Source organism: Heterodontus francisci, chromosome 3 (assembly GCF_036365525.1).
Source record: "Heterodontus francisci isolate sHetFra1 chromosome 3, sHetFra1.hap1, whole genome shotgun sequence".
Lineage (NCBI taxonomy): Eukaryota > Metazoa > Chordata > Chondrichthyes > Heterodontiformes > Heterodontidae > Heterodontus > Heterodontus francisci.
The window spans coordinates 131,252,439-131,278,050 of NC_090373.1; the positions used below are offsets into that span (position 1 = coordinate 131,252,439).

A 25,612-nucleotide genomic window follows, 5' to 3' on the forward strand; every position below is an offset into this window, starting at 1 on the left:
AGGACCTGTTAAAGCTTGTTAAAATGCAGATACATATGAAAATATCCGTGTTAGTAAGAATGAGCGAAATGTATGATAGGCCATCTATAAATCATTAGTGATAATATGCTTCTTGTCCATTTTCAGTTTAGAAAATCAATTAAAGTCAAAAAAGTTTAAAATATGCAATATTCCCGGGTTTCGGCCTTGTATAAATGTTTTCTTTTTAAAGATGTTTAATACATGCTTTAAAACTGATTAACTGGGTTTTGCTTGAATACAAACCGGCAAGTTTCAAAAAAATTTTAAAAATCGAAGCCATTATGAAGTGAAATAATTCTGAATATTCTCGATAATCTGTCTCATTTATCCGCATCCCTAACAAAACTGGGCGTTTTCGTTTTAAAATCATTGTTGCTGATAGCGCAATGCAGATTTAATAATACCAGTTTTTTTTTATCTTGGGTGAAATCTCTACTTACTTTAAGCAGGTATGCCATAGATCCGATAAATATATCACTCCTTTCCTGATGCCTTCGAAAATTGCAATAAAGGTTTACAAGATTAGGTATCACAAATCCACTGTTACCGGAGAGAAAAGAAGAAAAAGCACGAAAAAAAAACTCCCCAGTACAATTAGCAACTTAGAGCAAGCTCGGCTGTGATGAGGAGAAGATACAATATTTATTCCGCGTCTCCTGGGATGGAGCGCTTCTGTCTATTGTCTTCCCAGTTCAATGCTGATGCTTAATTTTCAAAACTTATATATTACCAAGGGACCTACGCCATCAGTTAAGAAAAAAACCCCGACAAGTACAAAATGTGATACAGGGAGCTGCTTTTGTGCAGAAGAAAAGTTATTTCGCCTGGAATAGACGGATTCTTCTGGGGTGTAGAGAGAGAATATCATTTTGAGGGAAAATTGAGTGTTTTTCTTAACTTGCTCGCATTAGAATCTCTTTTTGGATTGAAAATGTCAGCAACGTTCCCGGGTCTCGTTCATGATCCCGAGGTATTTTTTTTATTACACTGATGATTTTTTGTTGCATTTCTAAAGCTGCTGTAATCAATTAAAAGTTGCTTTTCGTGGCTTTAAGAACACGTTTATTCGTTATGACATCTGTCGCGAGAATGGCATTCGTTACATTGCAACAGTTGCCATAATGAAAGAAAATGTTATGCCTATAAAGATGGAAAGTTAAGTAGCCAGATTTAGATAAACCGTCGTGTATTGTTTGAAGGGATTTGAAGAGCATTTTCCATTGGTGATGGATAGGTTTAAGACGTTTGCGGTTGTATTTTTCTCGAAGGCTTTAGTGTTTGAGCGATGGAGTGGATTGATTGTACTTTTGTACCTGCAAGGTATAAGAAATGACAAACCAGATTTGTTTTCTATTCTTTTCTTTTTCTCAGATACGTCATGATGGATCAAACAGCTATCGTCTGATGCAGCTGGGATGTCTGGAATCAGTGGCAAATTCTACAGTCGCCTATTCATCCTCATCCCCTTTAACCTACTCCGCGAATGGAACCGATTTTACCTCACCTTATTTCTCCACAAACCACCAGTACACCCCTTTGCACCACCAGTCCTTCCACTATGAGTTCCAGCACAGCCACCCGGCAGTTAACCCAGATGCTTATTCACTGAATAGCCTCCATCATACCCAACAATACTACCAACAGATCCATCATGGAGAGCCTGCAGACTTTATCAATCTTCACAATGCCCGGACTCTCAAGTCCTCCTGCCTGGATGAGCAGAGGCGAGAGCTGGGGTGCTTGGAAGCTTACCGCCGGCATGACCTGTCTCTTATGAGCCATGGGTCCCAATATGGCATGCTCCCAGACCAGAGACTTCTGTCAGGTCCAAATCTAGGGCTACCACCTTCAGGATCTGATGACATGCAGGTAAACTTAGTATTATTAATATTAATCTACAGGTTCTAAAATCCAAAATGCCCAGTAAGAAAATACGGATTCTATCTCATTAATTTACGGCTTTAAATTTCCAAACCTTGTCGATTTTAAGCCAGGTTTATATGCCTCCCCCCAATAAATAGAGAAATTAATTAACCAACGATCTTTGCTCTCGGTAGTTCAGAAAGGAGCAGAGCTAACAAAGGTTACCGCAATCAAACTGAAGCAACTCACAACCAACAGCACTGACGGGTTTTAACTTTACAATGCAAGGCGATATATCATTATTTTTGATGCATTTTACTGCATCACTGTCGTAACCTTGAACAAAAGATAATGTTGTAACTTTAGAAAGTTCCTTTCTGACACCACATAAGCAGCTGTGATTTCCCTATCGGAAGGGCAGTCCAGTTACTTACAGCCACTTTCAATTGTGGATAGCGCAAACAGAGCAGAAACAAGTAAGAATCGAAATCTGACGAATATTATTTTTATTATCTCGTAATTTTTGCCATTTTAACATCAGCTGCTCCGAAGCATCTTAAAAGACTGAAATGTAGCTGTTCTATGTACAGAAAATGTATAATCGGCTAGCAAATTTTATATTTTATATTTTACCGATTACTTAGGAGATCTATGAACATTCGTTAATGTAGAAATTTGCCGAATCTACCAGCACAAATATGAGTAAAATAGTTTGAAGGCAAGAAAATCACATTTTATTATTTAAAAAGTCGAGAGAAATAAAATTAATTTTGAAGAAATATTACGAAACTATTAAATCAAGGCTTTAAAAAATCCTTACACGATTACAAAGCCCATTTTGGGCATTAATTTTATTTTAAAAAAACACCGAAAACCAGAACCGAGCCGCAAGTTATAATTTTCTCTTTATAAATTGTGTTTAATAATTATCAACATATGGAAATTATACTCACGTTAAGTTCTGTTTTTTTTTTCGGTTTCCCGCTTGCACGACTGGTGCTCCTCTTAAAAACATCAGTTCTCAATGTAAAAGTAGGATTTTGAAAATCTGTCTGGTATCTCACCCGTCGCACTGCTGTGTGCATTGCCCTCTAAGACACGGTATATTTCAGCACACTCTATAATTTAAAAAACTTATCTCTTGCATCAGGAAGGAAATTAAGACGATTAGTGTATGCAAAACGTGACTTTCTCTCTTGGTTTGCTAAAGCTAGGCCAACAAATTAAATAGCAGAATATCAAACTGAGAACAGAGTTGTGGCCTCATTACAGAGAAGTTCTCAAATTGGGTCTTGGAAAACCTTAATTCAATGCAACGCATTCTGCTCAACTAAAACCCTTTCTTTTTCCTCTGCTCAGCACGTCTGGTGCTGATTTTTATACTTGTACATTTTTTGGTCCTTTTCCTTCACACAAAGCGTGGTGTTTTTTTTAAAAGAAAGGATTAGGGAATTTGCAAGCGAGAAACAATAAGAAAATGCAATGCGCGGGAGCACCGTAGTTTATCCAATTTTCGACTTTATGTCACCCATCTATTTACTTATGCAACGTCATCTGACCAGACGAGTTATTTCCTTTTCTTTAAAAAAAAGCCTGTGTGTAAAAAAAAATCGCATGAAACATTTAATGAAACCCGAATAAGTTTTGGTCTCTGTGTAAAATCTGTGTAAAAACTCCATTCCGCTCCTGTATTTCCATTGCTGTTGCAACAGCAGAAAACGTTTGTTTCCAGCTTTTATATTTGCTTCCCCCTTCAATTTGTGCTAAACTCAAATTGACTGGAGACTGCTTAAACAGCTGAACAGATGCAAACGGTCTTTAGTCAGTAGATACATCTTTGAGCTCCTTAAAAAGATTTGCTATGCCAAACAAAAGAAACTGTCACACCTTTTCCCCGTCACGAGTTTAATTTATGCTTGATCTAGGAGTTTTTTTATATTGATTTTATAATCACTTTAACCCCAGAACATAAGAGAAAGGGCTGTGAGTTTCTAAAGGTTTACAAGAGCGCGTCAATAAGGCGAAAAAAGGAGAGAAAAAAGGGAGCAAGACAAATTGGAGCGGTTTTTAGTATGCGACACCTCTCTCTGAATTCTTTTCAAACTTCTCCATGGATTAGACAGGCCAGAGAGCTTTATTTTTGTGTAGAGAAAATGGAAATTCGTGCGTAAACAAAATAAATATTTATCATAACGGATAAATAGTAATGGGGAAAGTAATTTCGGCGAAGTAGTATTTTTTAAACCAGTTTTAAATTTCCTTCGATTTATAATTTTAACTGTGATCTGACTGTTAACGTCCTTAAACTAACTGCATGTTTGCTGAGGAGAAGAGTATTTTATAAAATATGTTTCATTTGGCTCAACGTTTCGACCATATATTGTCTATTTTACTAAAAAGGCGGCCTGGGAAGAAATGAATGCTGCAATGCAAATCAAATACATTTGCTGCATATTTTCCATAATTTTTTTTTTACCAGGAAGCTTTCGCGGTTAATGAAATATATAACTTAACGCAGATAATTCAATAATGACGTTAAAGGACAAATGTTAATGCAACATATGGGTATGCAAGAGACCAAATCGAAAAAAGTAGATTTTTGTTACCAAATACGAAAAAAATGTAAGATTATTAAAAGCCGTTCCTGGAAGGCGAAATGAGCAAAATGTGACAAAATCAGTATTGCCTGCGATCTTGTTATGAAATTATAGAATGTTCATTTTTATTGCAGTTTCCTTATCTCGCATTTGTGTTTTGATTTACAGAACTCAGTAGAGGCACAATGTGGATTAGTTTTAAACGGTCAGGGCGGAGTAATACGGAGAGGTAAGTCATTTGTCTCATTATTTCTTTGGTGCATGACACGCCAGCGATGTCATAAAATATTTTTTCAGAAGTGAACCGGCCTTCACATGTGTGCAGACCGCATTGCCTTTTATCAGTCCTTGAGTGTATTGAACATGGGCAGTCTCTGAACACTGTAACAAGGAGTAGAGAGAACAGCAAAACACTTACTGGAATACGCGGTGAGAGCTTGATAAATTGTAGTGTGTATGCGGATTGCTCAGATTCTCGGAAATAGAACCGGAGCCAATAATGTTATAAAGCTCAAAATCTGATCAGGCATAATTTGAATAACAACTGGAGAGTATTAAACAATTGAGAAGCGGCCTTTTTTGTCTGCACACGCATTTGTTTTGCTTGAACTCGGCTGATATTGAATACTGTGTAACCCAGTTGGGAACATCATTGGCATCACCTGACATTTAGTGTTGGTACATTTCTTCAAATAACTGGAATCGTGAAATAGCACATATCCCTACTTAAAGAAAAAAAATCAAACATACAGGTCAGTGGGGAGCAAACGGTCTAAAATACAGTTGGCTGCTGCTGTACAAAGCTATTAACAGCTATTAATTGGCCTTAATGAGCACTGCGCTCATTTTCTGCCATTATCAGGCACCCGAAAATGCTGTTAGTATGAACATATATCAGTTATCAAAAATTAAGATTCCAGGCACTGGAATACAAGTCAGAATTATGACCGAGTGATTTTTCCTGGTACTGAACACCTCCTGTAAAGGAATCAATCTCCCCATTGTCAATCCACGTTGGACACCTTTTCATAGTTTAAACGCAAACATCGCACGACTGGGCTTCTGCATTTCCGACGCTTGGTTGCTGTGGGGGGCTGTTCAGTTTAAAAAAAAGTGAAGCCAAATTAATAGGATACAAATTACAATACATTTAGTTTATTAATTTAAACATGAATATTAAACAATTGAAGAACCGCAAGACTTCTAATTTATCATTATTCGTGTATTTTTTAAAATCTGCTGTAGATCATAACAGTAACGGATTTTCCAAGTTGTAGATTGCATCTATATTACTGTTTAACAGGTGAAAGTATCTAGTTTATGTTTCTTCGCGGAGCGTTTAAAAAGAAGCATTGCAATCCCCAAGTATTTAAAAAGACAGCTACAGTACTTAGAAATGTCATGAAATCTGCCTCCAGGTCAGTAGAATTATATTTCCCGTGTAAGTTGCAATTTTAATTTAGTATTGAACCTTTCGAGATAAAAGTTTAAAAAATTGCTGGTAATGAGAGGTGTGTAACATGTTGGCTAGAGATGGGTTTTGTCAACACATTTGAATCTAAAAATGACTTCAACAGCAATAAAATGACTTCTTATTTTCGAACTCGTCCATTTAAGTTGGTAGAACATGTTTAAATGAATAATATTTATTTACAATACGTTCTAATGTAGTTTACTGATGTAATATGAAACATTACGATTTTAACAGTATTTAAAATAATTAAAATTGATTATGATCATTATTAATAGTACTAATAATAAATGCTTCGTTTTGTAGACTTTGTCACATTGACTTTTCATTCCAATGAACATTTTGAGAAGTATTCCATTAGATTTTCTGGTGTTTTACGGCTGGAATGCCTAATGCCCAGTGTATTCGTCATATGTTTAAATTAAATGCCATCATTCTAAAAGTCGAACATGTTATTCACAGTGATCTGACCTCATGGATTGTTGTCTGGTGGTGTCCAGAAATATGGCCAGAACAAACTAATATCAATTGGTGCTGAAAACAGCTCCCTCCGCTTTAATCCTCACAAACCTTTGGCACCTTTCAACCCAGAATATATTTCCCGATGAGAATGACGCGCGTTATATTTGTCAATGCTCCGTATTTTTTTTATATTGGAAACTCTGGAATTATCTAATTTCCAGTGTGCTTTGAAAATGTCATATCACTCGGCGGGACGCAAAATCTAATTTTGTTTCGAGTTCCTAATCGCCGATTAATTCTAAGCGCCCCTATCTTGACTGGTGTGTGTGTTAGCCTTGCTCTTATCATCGCTGAGACATTCGATATAGGTTAATATTTAGAATAGGCGCCATGTGTCTTGGATTTATATCGTTTTAATATTTTCATGAGGACTGTTATAATCTTAGCCAGGAAGTTGTTGGTCAACCTTAGTAGTTTTGTTTGCTATCAAGTAGACTAATTAATCTTTTTGCTTTCTTTCTTTGGGCTATTGGAGTATGGTATCTGACAATAAATAAGTAATACTTCCTTAAAGGCTGGCAGGTCTGGGTGATATTTATCTTGAATTCCTAAACGCTGCTTTAAGGGGAAGGGAGAATTCTAATGATCTCACACATCAATGCCAAGAATCGTTGACTCCCTTTGGAGCTCCCCTTCTGAGATTGGGGACTATGATTCTGTTTGAAGCACCCATACAGTCTGGTGCCCCAGGGCACAATTGGTGTTCCTTCTATCCACAAAATACATCACCTTCTGAGACCAGAAATCACACTGGTGGCTTGCTGATGTCAGTGCCTCCCAAGATATCCTTTTGGGCCATGATGACAGAACAATCTAAAGTGTTGGAAGTCCACTCTATAATCAGACAGCGGCAGGTTGGATTTTGTTCTCATGAGGTAGGTATAGGGCAGGCTGTTACATTGTATAAGTCTGTGAAAGAATCCATATCCATGTAAAATCCACTTATACAAAAGCAAAATACTGTAGATGCTGGAAATCTGAATTAAACACAAAAATTGCTGGAGATACTCAGCAGGTTTGGCAGCATTGGTGGAAAGAGAAACAAAGTTAATGTTTCAGGTCTGTGACCTTTCATCAGAACTGAGAAAAGTTAGAAATCTAATAGGTTTTAAGCAAGTGAAAGGGGGGAGGTTGGGAAGACGAACAAAAGGGAAAGTCTGTGATAGGGTGGAGGGAAGGAGAGATTAAATGACAACAGGTTTCATGGTATAAGGCCAAAGAGAGTGGAAATAGAACAAGTAAACAAAGATATGACTAGATGTGGTATGAATGGCAGGATAGCAACTGTCCAAATGCAAAGTAAAGGAAATAAGGGAGAAACAAGAGGGAAAAAAAACAAACCAGCAAAAATTGTAACTGCCAGCATTACATCAGCTGTCTCAATATTTCTGCTCCTCTCACTCAATCTAACCTATCTTCCTCTGAACTTGCAGCATTCCATTCTCTCAGATCCAATCCTAACATTGTCATCAAACCCCTGACAAGAGTGTGTTACTGTTGTTGTCTGGCGTACTGACCTCTACCCAGCAGAAGCTGAATGCCAATCAATGACACTTCCTCCTACCTCCTTTGGAGCATGACCCCACCACCAACCATCAGGCCATTCTTTCCAGTACTGTCACTGACCTCATCTCCTCTGAAGATTTTCCCTCCACACCTTCTAACCTCATAGACCCCCAACCCTGTACAGCCCACTTCTACCTCCTTCCCAAAATCCACAAACAGGCCTGCCCTGCTAGACCCATTGGGCTGAATTTTATCACTACACCATGCTGGGGCTCATTTGAATGGAGGGGGCAGAGTGGCCAACCCCGATGACATAGAGGGGGCGGCCGCCAAGTCCACGGCGACCGTGTCTGGCGCTACCGCACAGATGCCGGTGCCATTTTTAAAGGGCTTCAAGCCCTTTGGTTTCATTTCAATTTGTAACGGTACCGTTTCAAAAAGTGCAATAAAATGTTATTTCAACTTTAAATCCCGTCTTTCACCCCCCAATGGGTAATCTATACATAAATTGCCCTTTCCCCCCTAAAAAATCTTTATTGATATCCCACATTTTCCCCCCAAAATTTGTTCCCTTTGACCCTCAACCCCTTCCCACCATCCTTGCAACCAATAAAAGTGTTTTGCCCACTCCCCCATCACCCTGAAAATTTTACTCCTCCCCCTTCCCACCAGTTTCTTGCCTCGGAGCTCTGTATGGAATTTTGAAGGCAAGCAAGTAGCGATTGGCGGCCGTAAAATTGGTGTAGGACGGCTGCCGCCAGTAGATAAGTTCATTTGCATCTTATTTATGTTCATTTACATATTTAGATGAAGGCCCCACCATTTGGCGGCGGGGGAGGCTGCACAGAGGTCCCCCCACTGCCGCTAATATGTGGCGGGCCCTTCTCAATGTCGGGATCAAGGTGGGCCTCTCTCCGCAGAATTTCACAGGTCCCCCGCCACGACCCATGGCGTCGAGGGCCTGTAAAATTCAGCCCATCATTTCAGCCTGATCCTGCCCTACTGAACTGACTCCTATCTCAACTCTGTTTTTCCTCTCCTTCTCCAATCTCTTCTTCCCTACATCCATGGCTCTTCTGATACCCTCCGTCACTTCAACAGTTTCCAGTTTTCTGGCCCCAACTATCTCCTTTTCACCATGGATGTCCAATCTCTCTACACTTCCAACCCCCACTGGACAGTCTGAGGGCTCTCAACGTCTTCCTTTAGCAGAGGCCCAGCCAGTCCCCATCCACCACCACCCTCCCCCGCCTGGCTGAACTTGTTCTCACATTGAACAACTTCTCCTTCAACTCCACTCACTTCCTCCAAATAAAAGGTGTTGCTATGGGTACCCACACAGGTCCTAGCTATGCCTGTCTTTTTGTGGATTATGTTGAACATTCCATGTTTCGGTCCTACTCAGGACCCCTCGCTCACCTCTTTCTCCGGTACACTGATGATTTTATTGGTGCTGTTTCCTGCTCGCGCTCAGAACTTGAAAAGTTAATTGACTTTGCTTCCAATTTCCACCCTTCCCTCACCTTCACATTAAAGGCCTGCTCAGGTCGCGAAAAAGAACCTCTCTGAACCTGACCGATCCACAGCGGACCCAAGCCCGACACGACCCGAGTCCCTCCAATTTTGCCCCGAGCCCGACCTGACCCGAGCCCAACCTGACCATCCCTTCACTTACCTTCCAACTGGGAAGCTCCACGAAGCTGCCGCGCATGCGTGACGACGTCATAGTGATGCCACTCACTCACTGCGCAGACTCAGCTTCGTCCTGGACTCCCAGCTCAGGTAAGTTTTTTATTTTTAATACTTACCAGTAGAGCACTTACCGTGTGTGTCGGGCCCGACCCGACCCGAACCCGACAGCTGGACCCGGCAATAGGGCCCAACCCCACCCGAACCCAACGCATGCCGTCGGGTCCTGTCGAGTTCGGGTCGGGTAGTAGGCCTTTACTTCACATGGTCCATCTCTGTCTCTATTTCTGGGGATAGGCTGTCAACCAATATTCACTATAAGCCTAAAATAAAAGCAAAATACTGCAGATGCTGGAAATCTGAAATAAAAACAAGAAATACTGGAAATACTCAGCAAGTCTGGCAGCATCTGTGGAGAGCAAAGCAGAGCAGAACAGTTCTGATGAAGGGTCACTGACCTGAAACGTTAACTCTGCTTCGCTCTCCACAGATGCTGCCAGACCTGCTGAGTATTTCCAGCATTTCTTGTTTTTATTTCACTATAAGCCGACTGACTCCCACAGCTTGACTAGACTTTCTGATACATCACTTTCATAAGGACTAGATTCCATTCTCCTAGTTTATCCATCTCTGTCACATCTGTTTGAATGATGCAACCTTAAAACACTTGAGCTTCTGATATGCCTTCCTTTTTCCTCAACCAAGGATTCCCCCCCTCCCCCTCAACTGTGGTTGACAGGGCCCTCAACTGTGTCTGACCCATTTCTTGCCATCCTACTCTCACTTCTCCTCCCTTTCAGGACCATGGTAGGGTTCCCTTTGTCCTCATCTTCTATCCCACCAGCCTCCGGATTCAACAGATCATCCTCCACCATTTCTGCCACCTCTGGCGTCATGCAATCACCAATCACTCCTTCCCCTCCCCTCCCCTTTCAGCATTCTGAAGGGACCATTCCCTCTGAGACACCCGGATCCACTCCTCAGTCACCTCCAACACCCTTTCCCTTTTGCTACAACACCTATCCATGCAAGCACAGGAGGTGCAACACTTGCCATTTTACCTCCTCCCTTCTCGTTGTCCAGGGCCGTAAACACTCCTTCCAATTGAAACAGTGATTTACTTGTACTTTTATATTGTATTTGCTGCTCATAATATGATCTCCTCTACATAGGAGAGAGCAAACACACACTGGGTAATCACTATGCAGAATGCCTCCATTCAGTCCACAAGTGTGACCCCGAGCTTCCTGTTGCTTGTCATTTTAGATTTCCACCTTGCTCCCACTCTAACATTTCTGTCCTTGGCCTGCTGCAATATTCCAATGAAGCTCAGTGCAAATTCCAGGAACAGCACCTCATCTTTCGACTGGACACTTCACAACATTCTGGACTCAACATTGAGTTCAACAATTTAAGATCAGAACCTCTGTCCCATTTTTCATGTTTTTTTGCTGGTTCAGTTTTTCTCTCGTTTCTTTCTTAATTCTTTTACTTTGCAATCAGATGGCTGCTATCCTGCCATTCACACTACCTCTAGTCACATCTTTTCTTTCGTTACTTGTCCTATTGCCACTCCCTTTGGAATTGTACCATTAAACCTTTTACTGTTTAATCTCCCTGCCGTCCACCTTATCACAGACCTTTCCTTTTGTTCTTGTTCCCATCCTCTCTCTTCCACTTGCTCAAAACCGATCACATTTCTAACTTTTCTCAGTACTGATGAAAGGTCACAGACCTGAAACATTAACTCAATTTCTCTCTCCCCAGATGCCGTCAGACCTGCTGAGTATTTCCAGCATTTTCTATTTTTATGAAATCTATTTTTGTTGCTTTCATCACTGTTTGACAGAAATTTGACCTAGTGCCTCATGCTACTCACATGAAGAGCACAGAAAGTTATGGGAATACATAGCCAAAGTTTGGATTTTATCTAGAATGTGTATTCCTGCTTCAAGATCCACATAAAGGTAGGGGGAAGACTATTTCTCACAAAAGTGGAGTGGCTGTTGTTCACTGTCACCTATCCAATTTATTGTCTGTCAGAGGTGCCGCATTTCAGATGAGACATTAAAACTCGACCCCATATGCCCTCTTAGGTTGACATTAAAGTTCCCATGGCATTATTCAAAAAAGAGAAGGGGATTGTTCAATGATGTCATTACCATTATTTATCACTCGACCAACATCACTAAAACAGATTATCTCGTCATTAACTTATTGTTGTTTGTAGGACCATGCTGTGTGCAATTTGTCTGTCATGTTTTCTACATTATAACAATAATTAAACTTCAGAAGTACTTCATTGGCTGTAAAGAGCTTTGGGACATCCTGAGGTCTTGAAAGGTGCTCTATAAATATAACTTCTTTCTTGACTTTTCATCAACGATATATTTGATGGCATCATAAGGCATGGTGTTGGAATGTTTATCCCAGGTACTTCTGAAAGAATGGCTGTGCTTCTTGTCAGGCATTTCTGTAAGAATTGTAAAGGGTGTTACCCCAATTACCAACTTAAAATGAAGTAACCAATGAGATAAGGTTGTGGGTACCACCCTGGTTAATTATTATAGCTGTGTGGCTCATGAGAGAAAATTGAAGGTATTGATTGAGAAATATAAGAGGCATCTATTCCAATTGTTGACCCACCTTTGTACTTGGAACATGTAATAGATGCCAACTTTAGCTTGGACACAGTTCCTTGGACTATGCTGAGAAAGGGTGAAGGATATTCTAACCTTTCTCATTTCTTATCAATGACAGAAAAATTCCAATGCAGGTTAAGCTTGTGCCATATAAGATAGGTGTCCAAATGACTCTCCTTTATCTCTCAAAGTTGATGAGCATGCAAAAAGCCTATGCATGAAGTTCGTGACTAAACTGTGATGTAGATATATGGCAAAAAAGGAGAAACCGTCACATGGACAGAGGGATCCAGACCAAGCTAAATCAATACCCCTACACAAATTTGGGGGTATCTAAGCCTTGGCAATTGGTTAGCTGAACTTAAGTTAAGTTAGTTTAACTTAAATGTAGTGTTTCCCTACAGGGCATAAGTTCACCTTCCATATATAAATAATGTGGAAAAATCATAATCATGTTTAAGAGTCTCCAACAATGTAGAATCCAAAAAATGTGGGCATCCCAATAATTTGGATTGAAGACCTTTTTTGAGATAGCAACGTTTATCTGTTGGTATCAGATATCCAGCTGACTATGAAAAATCTATTGCTTCTGTCATATTCCCATTGAATACAACAGAATAGGAAATACAATACTCAAATTATTACATTAAGATCCACCAAAACCTTTTCCTCAAGATACCATTACACTTTTGTTCACCTACTTTTGGACACCTGTCCCCAGTTATTAGATATAGACTTAGTAGGTAAGGTTCAAAAATAATCACTTTTCTGTCCTGGTGGTAGATTTCTTAGGTTAGTTTTTACTAAAGAAATGTTGAATTGATATTCCTCCTGGCTTGTTTTATTTGAGTTGTTATTTTTCTGCAGTCTAATTTTGAAAATAAACTTTTACACTTATTCCAAATCTATATTTTAAAAGTAAAGACTTGATATTATTGTGGTATTGCACTGATGCTGAAATCCCTCTGCTATCACTTTCAGTTAATGGTGTGCAGTGTTTAGCCTGAAGCTCCACTCTCCCAACCATCAGAACCAATAATCTTTACATTGCGTAGTGCCCCAGTATCGATAGCTTCTTTTGCCTGGGGCATCTGCTTTGATATGTTAATATTTTTGAGTACCAAATTCAGTAGAGATCATATTAATGTTGTTCATACGGACTGGTGCTTCACTTAGATGAATATTCAGATCTCCTGTTTTCAAAAGAAAACCATCTCCTATTTACTGAAGTCACATCCTTTCTGATCACCCTTGGCATTAACAATTCATCTTAACTTTCTAAAACCCTAACTGATCAGGCTTAACTTTGGATTCTTAATTAAGAAAGGTGCGCTTGTTTTAAATTTCAGAAATGAAACTCGACAGCCAATGCATATCGAAAGTATATTGCTATTGTGAAGCCATAAGGGAGGTTAGGTGGTCTATACTCCAATATTTTGCTACAAGACGAACAAAGTGACATTTGGTCCATGTCGGTTTTTTTGAAATCTTGATGGCAAACTCCTAAAAAAGCTCCTGATTCGCCTTGTGATCATTCAGGCTTGCTGCCCCAGGCAAATCCAGCAGTTTAAACACTACTATAGCCCCTGGGCCATGCAAAAAGGACCAGACTGCCGGCAATAGCACTTTTCGATTGCTCTTGGCAACATAAAATACAAACTACTTTGAATCAAAACATTTTTGGAATTAATATGAGTTGAACCCACTTGCTACACCACACTTTTATGAGAGTCTGGTTTGTGAAATCATGCCAAGCATGGATTTTACACCTAGTGATGGAATAATGCCAGATCAAATCTAATTTCAAACTTGTTCTGTTTATAATCCAACAATACTTGTTAACCCAAAGTGTTTTATTTTACTTTTTTGTTCAGTTTTTTGTTCCTTTTAAAGGGGGAATGCACATTTGGTTTAATTTACAAAGTATAATTTCACTTTTACCAACAAACATTTTATCAATGTTTTCCATGTGTCCCATTTCATATTGTGTGCCCAAAGCTGCAATGTGCAAAATAATTTAAAATTTGGAATATAGTTTTCAGAAAGCAGATTTATTGTTAGATTGTAATGTGTAGTTTCTTTCTACAAACCTCTCCAGATAAATTAATGTGAATTCACCTCATGTCCAAATTGGCTTCGTAATACTTAACAGGTGGACAATGCAATGCGAGGAGTTGTCCCTTTTATTCAACTGAACATTAGATCAGGATTAAACTCAATCCTTTTCTCAAAATATATTTAACATCTGGCCTATATGTACCTACACTACCATGCACATATCAGTGTTCTCAACACGCTGATTGTGTTTACCCAGGCTGTAGAAGATTTGATCGTATTAATGTTAATTAGTATTGGTACAGAGTTTGTTTCCTTCATATTTCATTCAATAAGTTTGTCAATGAATGCCTAGGATCCAGATTTAGCCACAATTATATTTTTAAAAAGCAAAATAAATCACACATTTCATTCAAAATGAAACAAAATAGACTTATATGAGCCATTTCAATAAATTAACTGGATTCCAGATTTACAAAGGCATCACACCATAGTCTGATGTGTGTGAGAGCACTGCCAAAATGAAGGAAATGTTAGAACTGTTATTTGTGATCAACAGAAGTGACACCATTGCATACCATTTTAAAGAAAAAGATCCATATTCATTTTAAAAATTACACACAAATTACACACAGGTACATCAAAATAGGTCACACTTTTAGACAAAGTGATTGTCATTTTTATCAAGTCCCGAGTGAGAGGCCAGTTGTGTTTGTATGTGTGTGCATACATATGCATGCACATGTGTAGAATATCAGGATAGAGACCTTTAATCTCGAAATAAGTTAATTATGCTGAATAAAAAATGCATGAGAGGAAGAATTTTTCTGGTAACTACAATATACTCGTAAATTCTTTCAAAAAGAATGTGTTTACAACATTGTGACTGGAGCAAATTTTCCCCTAAAGAGATTTGATCATCTAGTTTTAACAAACATCAGAATTTATATTAGAAGCTAGAATTCGTTGACATAAATTAAATATCAATTACATTTTCTATACTTTAAAGTTGAAGATGAAAAGGAATATATTAAAATATAAAATAAAGTGTTTGCTGCCATCTTAGCTTTGAATTTTAGAATTCTTTATTTGCATGGGAATGGTTTTACTAAAGAGTCTAATTCTATCCTTTTCAAATGACATATTCCCTCCCAGATTAACTGGGCTGTTTCAACATTGAATAAACATGAATCACTTAAGTCAACCTTACTAATACAATCTACTGCATCTAATATGTTCCATGCACCATAGTTAGATATTTATAAATGCTGTAAATTAATTTATAGAAATGAAATCTTTGTTCATTTTTATTGACATTCTCTGTAAACAAAAAGGAACATTTGTTTAATACATGGGTGGCACAGTGGCGCAGTGGTTAGCACCGCAGCCTCACAGCTCCAGCAACCCGGGTTCAATTCTGGGTACTCTCTGTGTGGAGTTTGCAAGTTCTCCCTGCGTCTGCGTGGGTTTTCTCCGGGTGCTCCGGTTTCCTCCCACAGCCAAAAAAGACTTGCAGGTTGGTAGGTAAATTGGCCATTATAAATTGCCCCTAGTATAGGTAGGTGGTAGGGAAATATAGGGACAGGTGGAGATGTGGTAGGAATATGGGATTAGTGTAGGATTAGTATAAATGGGTGGTTGATGGTCGGCACAGACTCAGTGGGCCAAAGGGCCTGTTTCAGTGCTGTATCTCTAAATAAATAAATAAAGAGCAAGATTCCTCTGGCTGGGGTCCATTAACAATATCAAAATCACACTGCGGAGATACCTCTGATTGCGATCTCAAGTGAAATGATAAAAATGTCCATCTAGTGCTATGATAAAATTTCTCGAAATAACAGACATTAATTTTCCTTTTAGGTTGATGATGTCACTAGCAAATAATAATCAGATGAAATTTTTCCTCAGTTTTTAAAACAATCAGCTTTAAAAACCATTGCAGCTTTACATTGTCATTTCTGCGTTACACTAAGATGCCAGGGTCCACTAAATGGCGTTCTGCTGTTAACTCTGGATGTATTTTGCATTTTTTGTTGTGACTGCTGTCACATACATGGATGGCTCGTATCGCTTAACAGGCCCAAATGTATTTCCAATAGATTTTATTTAAACACACACACTGCTTTAGGGACACATGCGAAAGAGGATGCACCTTTTTATGTATTATTACAATATTCCTACCTGTGTAATTTGTCAGATACATAAAAATTGGAGTTTCCGTTATCAGGGAAAGATTTTCTCTATTAACATTGGTTTGATTTTTCAGAAGCAGGAGTGATGGTGCAGTATTATGTTGCTTCAACATACACTAGCTTTGGGATGGAATGGTGCAGTTGGTTAACACAGTGCCCCCTTATATTTCAATTTCTGGCTTCAGCTCCAGTCAAGGATGAGTTCAGGAGACAAAAAAATTTCCTCTGACATCATTATAGGTCAGATCTAAAATTAATTTTGGCAGTCTTAATCCAATTCCTAGTTGGTGTCAAACTGCAGCACAAAATTGACTCTCTCATTCAAAGAGGTCTTAGGAACATAGATACAGGAGTGGTCCATTCAGCCCATTGAGCCTGCAATCAGATCATGGCTGATCATCTACCTCAACACCACTTTCCCGCACTATCTCCATATCCCTTGATGTCATTAGTATCCAGAAATCTACCGATTTATGTCTTGAACATGCTCAATGATTGAGCATTCACAACCTTCTGGGTAGAGAATTCCAAAGATTCACCACCCTCTGAGTGAAGAAATTTCTCCTCATCTCAGTGTTAAATGGCCTACCCGTTATTCTGAGGTTATGTCCCCTGGTTCTAGACTCACCAGCCAGAGGAAACATCCTATCTGCATCCACTCTGTCACGCCCTGCAAGAATTTTGCAAGTTTCAATGAGATCACCTCTCATTCTTTGAAACACTAGAGAATAAAGGCCCAGTCTCCTCAATCTCTTCTCATAAGACAATCCCGCCATCCCAGCAATTAGTCGGGTGAACCTCCGTTGCACTCCCTCTATGGCAAGTATATCCTTCCTTAGATAAGGAGATTAAAACTGTACACAATATTCCAGGTGTGATCTCACCAAGGTTTTATACAATTGCAGCAAGACATCTTTACTTTTGTACTCAAATCCCTTGCAATGAAGGCCAACATACAATTTGTCTTCCTGATTGATTAATACACCTGCATGCTAGCGTTTAGTGACTCATGAACAAGGACACCCAGGTCCCTTTGGACACCAACACTTCCCAAACTCTCACCATTTAAGAAATATTGTGTCTTTCTGTTTTTTTCTACCAAAGTGGATAACTTCACACTTATTCACATTATATTCCATCTGCCATGTTCTTGCCCATTCACTTAGCCTGTCCAAGTCCGCTTGAAGCCTCCTTACATCTTCCTCACAACTTACATTCCCACCTAGTTTTGCGTCAATGGCAAATTTGGAAATATTACAATTGGTCCCACATCCAAATCATTTATATTGATTGCGAACGACTAGCACTGACCCTTGCGGTACCCCACTAGTAACAACCTGCCATCCTAAGAATGACCCATTTATTCCTACTCTCTGCTTTCTGTCTGTTAACCAATTCTCAATCCATACTGGTATATTACTCCCAATCCCATGTGCTCTAATTTTGTTTACTAACCACCTGTGTAGGACCTTATCAAAAGCCTTCTGGAAATCCAAATGCACCACATCTACTGGCTCTCCTTTATCTATGCTACAAGTAACATCCTCAAAAAACTCCAACAGGTTTGTCAAACATGATTTCCCTTTCATAAATCCATGTTGACGCTGCCCAATTTTACCATTATTTTCTAAGTGTCTAGTTATCACATCCTTTATAATAGATTATAACATTTTGCCTACTACTAACGGGGGGGGGAGCGGCACAGTGGCGCAGTGGTTAGCTCTGTAGCCTCACAGCTCCAGCGACTCGGGTTCGGTTATGGGTATTGTCTGTGTGGAGTTTGCATGTTCTCCCTGTGACCGCGTGGCTTTCTACCGGGTGCTCCGGTTTCCTCCCACAGCCAAAGACTTGCAGGTTGATAGGCAAATTGGCCATTGTAAATTGCCCCGAGTGTAGGTAGGTGGTAGGAGAATGGTAGGGATTGTGGGACTAATGTAGGATTAGTATAAATGGGTGGTTGTTGGTCAGCACAGACTCGGTGGGCCGTAGGGCCTGTTTCAGTGCTGTATCTCTCTATGACTAGCATCAAACAAACAGGTCTGTAGTTCTCCATTCTCCCTCTCCTTCCCTTCTTAAATAGTGGGGTTACATTTGCTACTTTCCAGTCTGCAGGAACCTTTCCAGAATCTATAGAATTTTGAAAGATAACCATCAATGCATCCAGTATCTCTAAAGCCACCTCCTTCAATACTCTGAGATGTAGCTCATCTAGTCCAGGGGATTTGTCAACCTTCAATCCAGTTAACTTTTCAAGTACTACCTCCTTACTAATTCCTTTCACTTCTTCAGTTTCACAAGTCACTTCGTTGCCTAGTATTTCTGGGAGATGTTCTGTATCTACTTCCGTGAAGACAGACACAAAGTAATTGTTTAGTTTCTCCATCATTTCCCTGTTCTCCACTATAAATTCTTCTATCTCCACTTATAATGGGCCCACATTTGTCAGAGCTGATCTTTTCCTTTTCACATACTTAAAGACGCTTTTACAGTCTGCCTTCATGTTTCTCACTAGCTTGCATTCATATTCTATTTTCCCTTTCTTTATCAGTTTCGTGGTTATCCTTTGCTGGGTTCTAAATTATTCCCAATCCTCAGGCTTTACCACTTTTTCTGGCATCCTTATAAGCCACTTCCTTTGACCTAATGCAATATTGTTATTAGCCACAGTTGATTCACCTTTCCCATTGGGTGTTTGTGCCTTAGAGGAATATATATCTGTTGCAGACCATGTAATATTTCTTTAAATACTCGCATTTGCCTGTCTACTGTCAAATCTTTTCGTGTATTTTCCCAATCCACCATAGCCAACTTGCCGCTCATACTTTCATAGTTTCCCTTGTTCAGATTTAAGACCCCACAAGGATGGCAAGTGTGCAAAATAGAAACATCACATTGGTATTGTTGGAGACATTGGGCTAAATTTTATGAGCCCTCTAGGATTGGGCAGGGTGGTGAGGCGGAGACAATAAAATAGTGAGAGAAGGTGGGGATGGGGCAGGTGACACCTTCCGGATGCCATTAAATTTTTTCAGGGAGGGGAATGGCCACTTAAGGGCCTCATCCTATCGCTGCTGGTATTTACCAACAGCTGGTGGGACCCCCAATCTGGGGAGGCCACCCAGTAAAGCCAGGTGGCTTCCCTGTAGGCATGGTGTGGGGGGCCCTCCTGTTTGGGCAATCTGTGGCCTATGGAGGAACCCCCCACCACCCCCGGCTGCATAGGCCACTCCTGTGCCAACAACTGCCTCCCCCTGCCCCACCCTCAATAACAACCCCCCAACACTCCCTGGGGCCTGCCTGACTGGCCTTGGAGAGCCCATCCCACTTACCTCCTCTCCGGGCCTCCGGTGTTGCTCCTGGTCCTGGGCCTATGGCACTACCAACAGTGGCCACCACTCTGATTGACCAACAACTCTTTGAGGCAGAATCTCCATCCTTAAACGGATGGGGACCCTAGTGCCGGGCAGTTAACTGCCTGAGCACCGTAAAATACAACTGGGAGTCCCCTAAATGGCCGAGGCGGGGCTCCCTTCACCTTTGTGGCTCGGTGCTGGGACCCTTTCCTCCTGCTTAAAATTCTGCCCCCTCTTCTGTGATGGAGACAAAGGCACATTGTTACAGCAAATTAGACAGCTTTCCTCAACATCTGGTTAGTGCTACTTCTGTCCTGAGAGTGCTGCACTTCTGACTAGATGCCTGAAATGGGAAAGTGTTTGATTTCCTACTAGTGTTATTATCCTTAAGCTTGATGAACACAACAGATCACCAAAAATGAAAATAAAAGCATGCTGTATCAGAGTAGTTGAACACAGGTTCTGGTCTGTTTTTTTCATTTGTTCAATTTTAATGACATCATCATGGGAAGTTGTTGTGCAACGAATAAGGTCATGGTATCCAAGTGTCCTGCGGTGGAGAGACGAGCTACTTCATTAACATATTTAAATCAGGCTCCCACAGTGCAATTGGGAGACTAAATTAGTCTAATTTAACAGTTGCCGCACGGGTTTCCTAGGGGTCTGGGGTGTCAAAGGAATTTCTGGCTCCACAAATGCTCCTTGTTGGCCAGAAGGAGCAGGCATGTCCCTTTGTCCTCTTAAAAAAAACCTTCAGCCTCCCCATTGACAATCTCAGCCTCTGTCTTCCCACTGCCATGATCACTGACCCTCTCCTCTTCAACCCCAAAGTCTTTCTCACCAAGATGCAATCACGCTGACCATGCTCTGCACACCCACCCCCACCCCCACTCAAAGCACTGAACATTGAACTTCTCCCCTCCCTATTGTCAAAGACCGTCCCCAAGGGACCCAACTGTGGCCTTCTGCCACTTGTTTTCCTGTGCAGCCATTGGCCAGGCTGCTGGATGGGATATGGAAACAAAAGGTGATGAAGAGGTCTTCCTGTTCAGTTCAGCAGGTCTTCCATGTCCCCTGACTTGTTAGGTTCTTCGGCCATTTCTGGCCTTCCCTTCACTCTCCCCTCCTCCCCATAAATATCTGAGTCTAGAAGTCTCCTTACAGAGAGGAAGAGATTACCAATGCCATTCCAGGCCAATTTCACATATCTCCAACTTGCTGGTTCGAGAATAATATTAATAGCAGAGTATCTGTTCTTTCAGCCAGAGATACACATGCAGGATAACAGGGGGAAAAGGAAAACTTTTTCACAACCTTTACAATTGGTATATAATAGAATCAGTCCTAAGTGGACTCTTTCTTCAATGGCCATTGCAAGCGTGATGATAGGTTAAAGATATAAATTCCTGGGTAGTTGTACATAGGTTGGTAACAGTCTAGATATGGATTTTGTTACTTAATGAGAAACTTTCAATAAAGGGAATAATGATCACAGAGGTGCTTTAAAAGAGGTGCTTTAAAGGAGGTAACTTTAGGGGCAAATATTTCAAATGATAACTGCCTAACATTTTATAACCCTGCACACTCAAATCCTAAAAAAAGGCTGCACAATATTTCAATTTATAAAGGTCCTGCATCGAATTTTGTCTATTAATTTCAGTAGATAAACAGTGGAGCAGATGCACTGGCTGATGTCAATGCATTCACTTACAAACATGGGTATCAATGTCGCTTGTCTATTTTCAAAACAGTTGCAAGCAGCAATTTGTAATCCATACAAAAACAGATCAGTTATGCTGACACAATTATTAAAAAATGTATACACTCTGTGAGGGATTCCTTATGTCCTTACAGCTTTGCTGAAGGTCATAGGCCTGAAACGTTAACAGTTGCTGCCTAACTTATTGACTGTAGTGTTTTCTGCTTTTATTTCAAATTTACAGCATCTGCAGTATTTTGCTCTTTGTGTCCTTGGTTTATGTCTGCTTAACCTATTTTTCTGAAGTGTTGACATTAGTGCACAGAGGAAATCTTACAATGTGAAGTACCTTGCTTTCTAAAAGTATCTGGATATAGTTCCACACAAAAAAATAATAATTTGAAAGCTGTGGGGATTTATGGTAAATTTTGCGAGTGAATAAGAAATTGGTTGAAGGCTGGGAAACAACAGATACATACTAAAGGTGTCTAGGTTGAGATGGGAAGAAGTACTGAATGGGGTCCCTAAAGGATAGGTGTTGGACCACATTGTTTCTAATTTACACCAATGATATGGATTTAGAAACTCAATGAAAATGTGTCCAGTTTATAGGTTACATCCAACTAAGGGGGAGTGGAGAAATTAGAAATTGATTTGGACAAATAATGTAAGTGGTCAGAACAATAATAGATATATGGGCTGAATTTGGGATTATTCAAGAAATGGTTCAATGCCAGAATTGGTGGGGGGCTGCAGGTGGTGGTGATAGGCCGAGGAAACAGTGGGATCTTTCTTAATGGAGGAACTAGATTGATTGAATACCTTTCCTCATCTGTAATTACCTTGAAGTCTTGTGCAAAATGAATGGGCATATTTGAACGACTAATTTAGGCAGTGAAATTCCTATTTCAATGAAAAATGGAAAAATGTCTCCTTCCTCCTAACAGAATCACAGGAATGTATGGAGGTAATTTTAACCGTTTTCATTCAGTGATAAATGTTAAAATTACCCTCTATGATTTTGAAACGTAAAATCTTTCAAAATATGATTTTGTTAACAGTTTATTAATTTTGGAGAAAACAAGTATTCTCCTTTATCATTAAAGGAGGAGTTTCAATCTGTCTACAAAGTATTAAGCTAAGCCTATGGGACTCTTCCCGGACAAGAATTTATAATCTATTGTATTTGCCTGGAACTAGTCTCAAGGTAAGTACGAATAATTTACAGTACTTATCCATCCAACTAATTTCCTGCAGAAGAGGCTTCAATTGTGTCTCTATTTTCTGCGATACTACAAGATTTAAAAAGTGCTCCATTATCCTTATAATTATATTTGACTACTAGTGGTATCTTCGCTGGTCATTGTCTACAGTCTTTCAGAATATGTTAACTTTTATGGATCTCTTTTTTTATATTTAAACCATTGTTTAAAAAATGCCTGTACTTTTATTGTATATCCATGTATATAAATGCAATTATTAAGATGTCATTAGAAAAGCCCTAATAAGGTAAATTTATAACACAGATTGCAACCTAAAATTTATTGTACGCCTATAAAATTCCTCTGTTTACGGGCTTAACACAGGCATTAACCCACTTATTTAAAGCAAATGTGTCAAGAGTTTATATGCTAATATTGCCACTGGTAATTTCTAGCCTTATATCCTGGTAAAATGACTAAGAACATTAATTGTTTTAGAATAATTGGATACAAATGAACATATTCTAAATATATTCCCTTGATTTAATCATAATTTTTGTAAATGAATATTCTCGCCTCTCAGAAACCAGCATTACTAATCTACTCAGTTGCTAGCTGCTCAATAAATCTGGAATGTATAGTACCAGCTTTTATACTTAATTCTCCTAAATATATAAATCACAGTTTCAATTATCTCAAGCATAATTCAACATATTTTTTAAACCTATGCCCATGATAGTTTTAATTAATCAAATTATGCAAATCAAGCTACATGTTATAACACACGACTGATTTCATGCTTCCAGTGACAAGCTTCAATCTCAAGAAACATAGGCCAGAAAGGAGGCTACAAAATTAAATCAAGCTTATTGGGTTGCAGAGAGAAAGCAGCTTTTGCTGAAACTCCACACTTCCAGCTGCAGGCACAGCATTCTAATGGGTTCTAGTGTGTGCCATAGTCTGATTAAGTGGATAGTGGCATCGATTCAGACATTTATTGTGCTGTTCACCGTTATACTCATCAGAAGCTCCTGTTATCTGCTTCCCTACCAACAGGGCTTGAGCCAATGCTTGTCAGTTTTCTCCTTTGAGGGAGATAAGTTTGAGATTGAGGTGGTTTCAAGGTGCCATTCCTAGTGATGAAAGTTTGTAACCAAGTTGATCATTTGTGGGAGATTGTGAGCAATCTGATGCCTGAGCTAGGCAGATCCACAATAATAAGGACATTATTGATAATTAACTAGCCATCTGGCTCACTAATAGAAACTGGATGGGTAGAACCATTCCGGAAGGCTGGGGATTATTCCCATTCCATTCCAGAAAACCCTGCAAGCTAAAGCCCTAACAGATATGAAGGTTCTGGCTGACTAAGCAACAGGATATTTACAAGTGCCCTATGCAGGTAGGCTGCTCAGTTTTAGCTGGTTAAACTCTAGTGGTACATCATTCAAATAACCATAATTCATGATTGACTCTACATAATGAGTGTTCACAGGCTATTCAATCATGGGACCATCAGCCCTTAGACTGTCCTCACTTGAAGCCCACATATGTCAACTTGCAACTGAGATTGCTAGAAAGCAAGCAGGATCAGCAACATTGCACCATTTGCCTTTCCTAACACAGGCGTGCTGAGGGCAGTTGTTGCACCCATACCATTACCCTTATTGGTATCAGCTAATTCAGCACAGAATGGGGACAGAATCTGTTTGGGACTGTCCTGGTCTCTTTGATTCAGCTACTTGTTGGATAAATTTGCTGTGCCACTGGGAGAGCTCAAGTGTAAATGTAATTAAATAAATGTTGGGGTATGAAATGCTCAGGAATGAAAGTGTTGCCTCAAAATGAGGCTAAATTAGTAGGTCTGCAAGACAATTACAGCATTCCTGCTGTTGCAACATCCCAAATCAACAAACTAACCACAGACTGGGGAAAGAAGCTAAGACATCTTGTTCTATATGGCTGTGTACCATAACAAATGGTGCAAATAATTATTGGGAGATTTGTGTGGATATGTTCTGGTTTACTTTACCTTTGAGCACTGCAGAGGGATAGTAGTGAAGTAGAGGGTTTTTGCCAGAACTGCCAATGGGAAAAATCACTATCATCTGCGAACACAGAAATCAAGTCCAATGTCTGTAGTTGCCTAGTAACAGATTTGGCACAACTCTGAAAGGACTGTACATTACTACTACTGCACATGAAGCTTCCTAGCTCATTTTGGCAGTTTGAGATATCTGTTTTGTCGTTTAACCTTAATTTGCCACTAATGACATAATTTACAGATATTCTGTATGTGATTTAATCTGCATCATCAAGACCATTTAAAAGAAGGCACATTGCCCAAATTTAGGATAACTCAATTTTTACATTCCAATTCATATAAAAAGTTCTTATGCTGAAATATTTTAAGGTAAGATGTGTTTTTCCACACATTCTTTTAACCACTGCGTATTTCAGAAAGAACCACGTTCTGATTCATATTTCATAATCTATTGACTTATTTTCAGGTAGCACCTGTGTTGTAAATCCTACGGACCTGTTTTGTTCTGTTCCTGGACGTCTGTCTCTACTCAGCTCCACTTCCAAGTATAAAGTGACCATTGCTGAAGTGAAGAGACGCCTGTCTCCACCAGAATGTCTCAATGCTTCTCTTTTAGGAGGAATCTTACGAAGGTAAAGTTTAACACCAAACCACAATATATATCAAGCTCATCACAAGTCAAATTATATAACACACATGCACTGAGTGGGCTTTTTGAGCCAAATAGCCTTTTCGCATCCCAAGCTTTTTCATATT

General features: G+C 39.6%; 1 protein-coding gene across 1 annotated transcript in view; it reads left to right on the forward strand.

The window, feature by feature from the left end:
* The first annotated feature begins 952 nt into the window (after positions 1–952).
* The window catches only part of tfap2d (transcription factor AP-2 delta (activating enhancer binding protein 2 delta)), a 79,263-nt gene continuing 54,603 nt past the window's right edge, over positions 953–25,612 (forward strand). Inside the window, exons 1-4 of the mRNA XM_068018740.1 lie at positions 953–991; positions 1,393–1,890; positions 4,650–4,710; positions 25,323–25,488. Of these exons, the coding sequence (XP_067874841.1) occupies positions 953–991; positions 1,393–1,890; positions 4,650–4,710; positions 25,323–25,488 (764 nt within the window). The remainder of the gene's footprint in view (positions 992–1,392; positions 1,891–4,649; positions 4,711–25,322; positions 25,489–25,612) is intronic.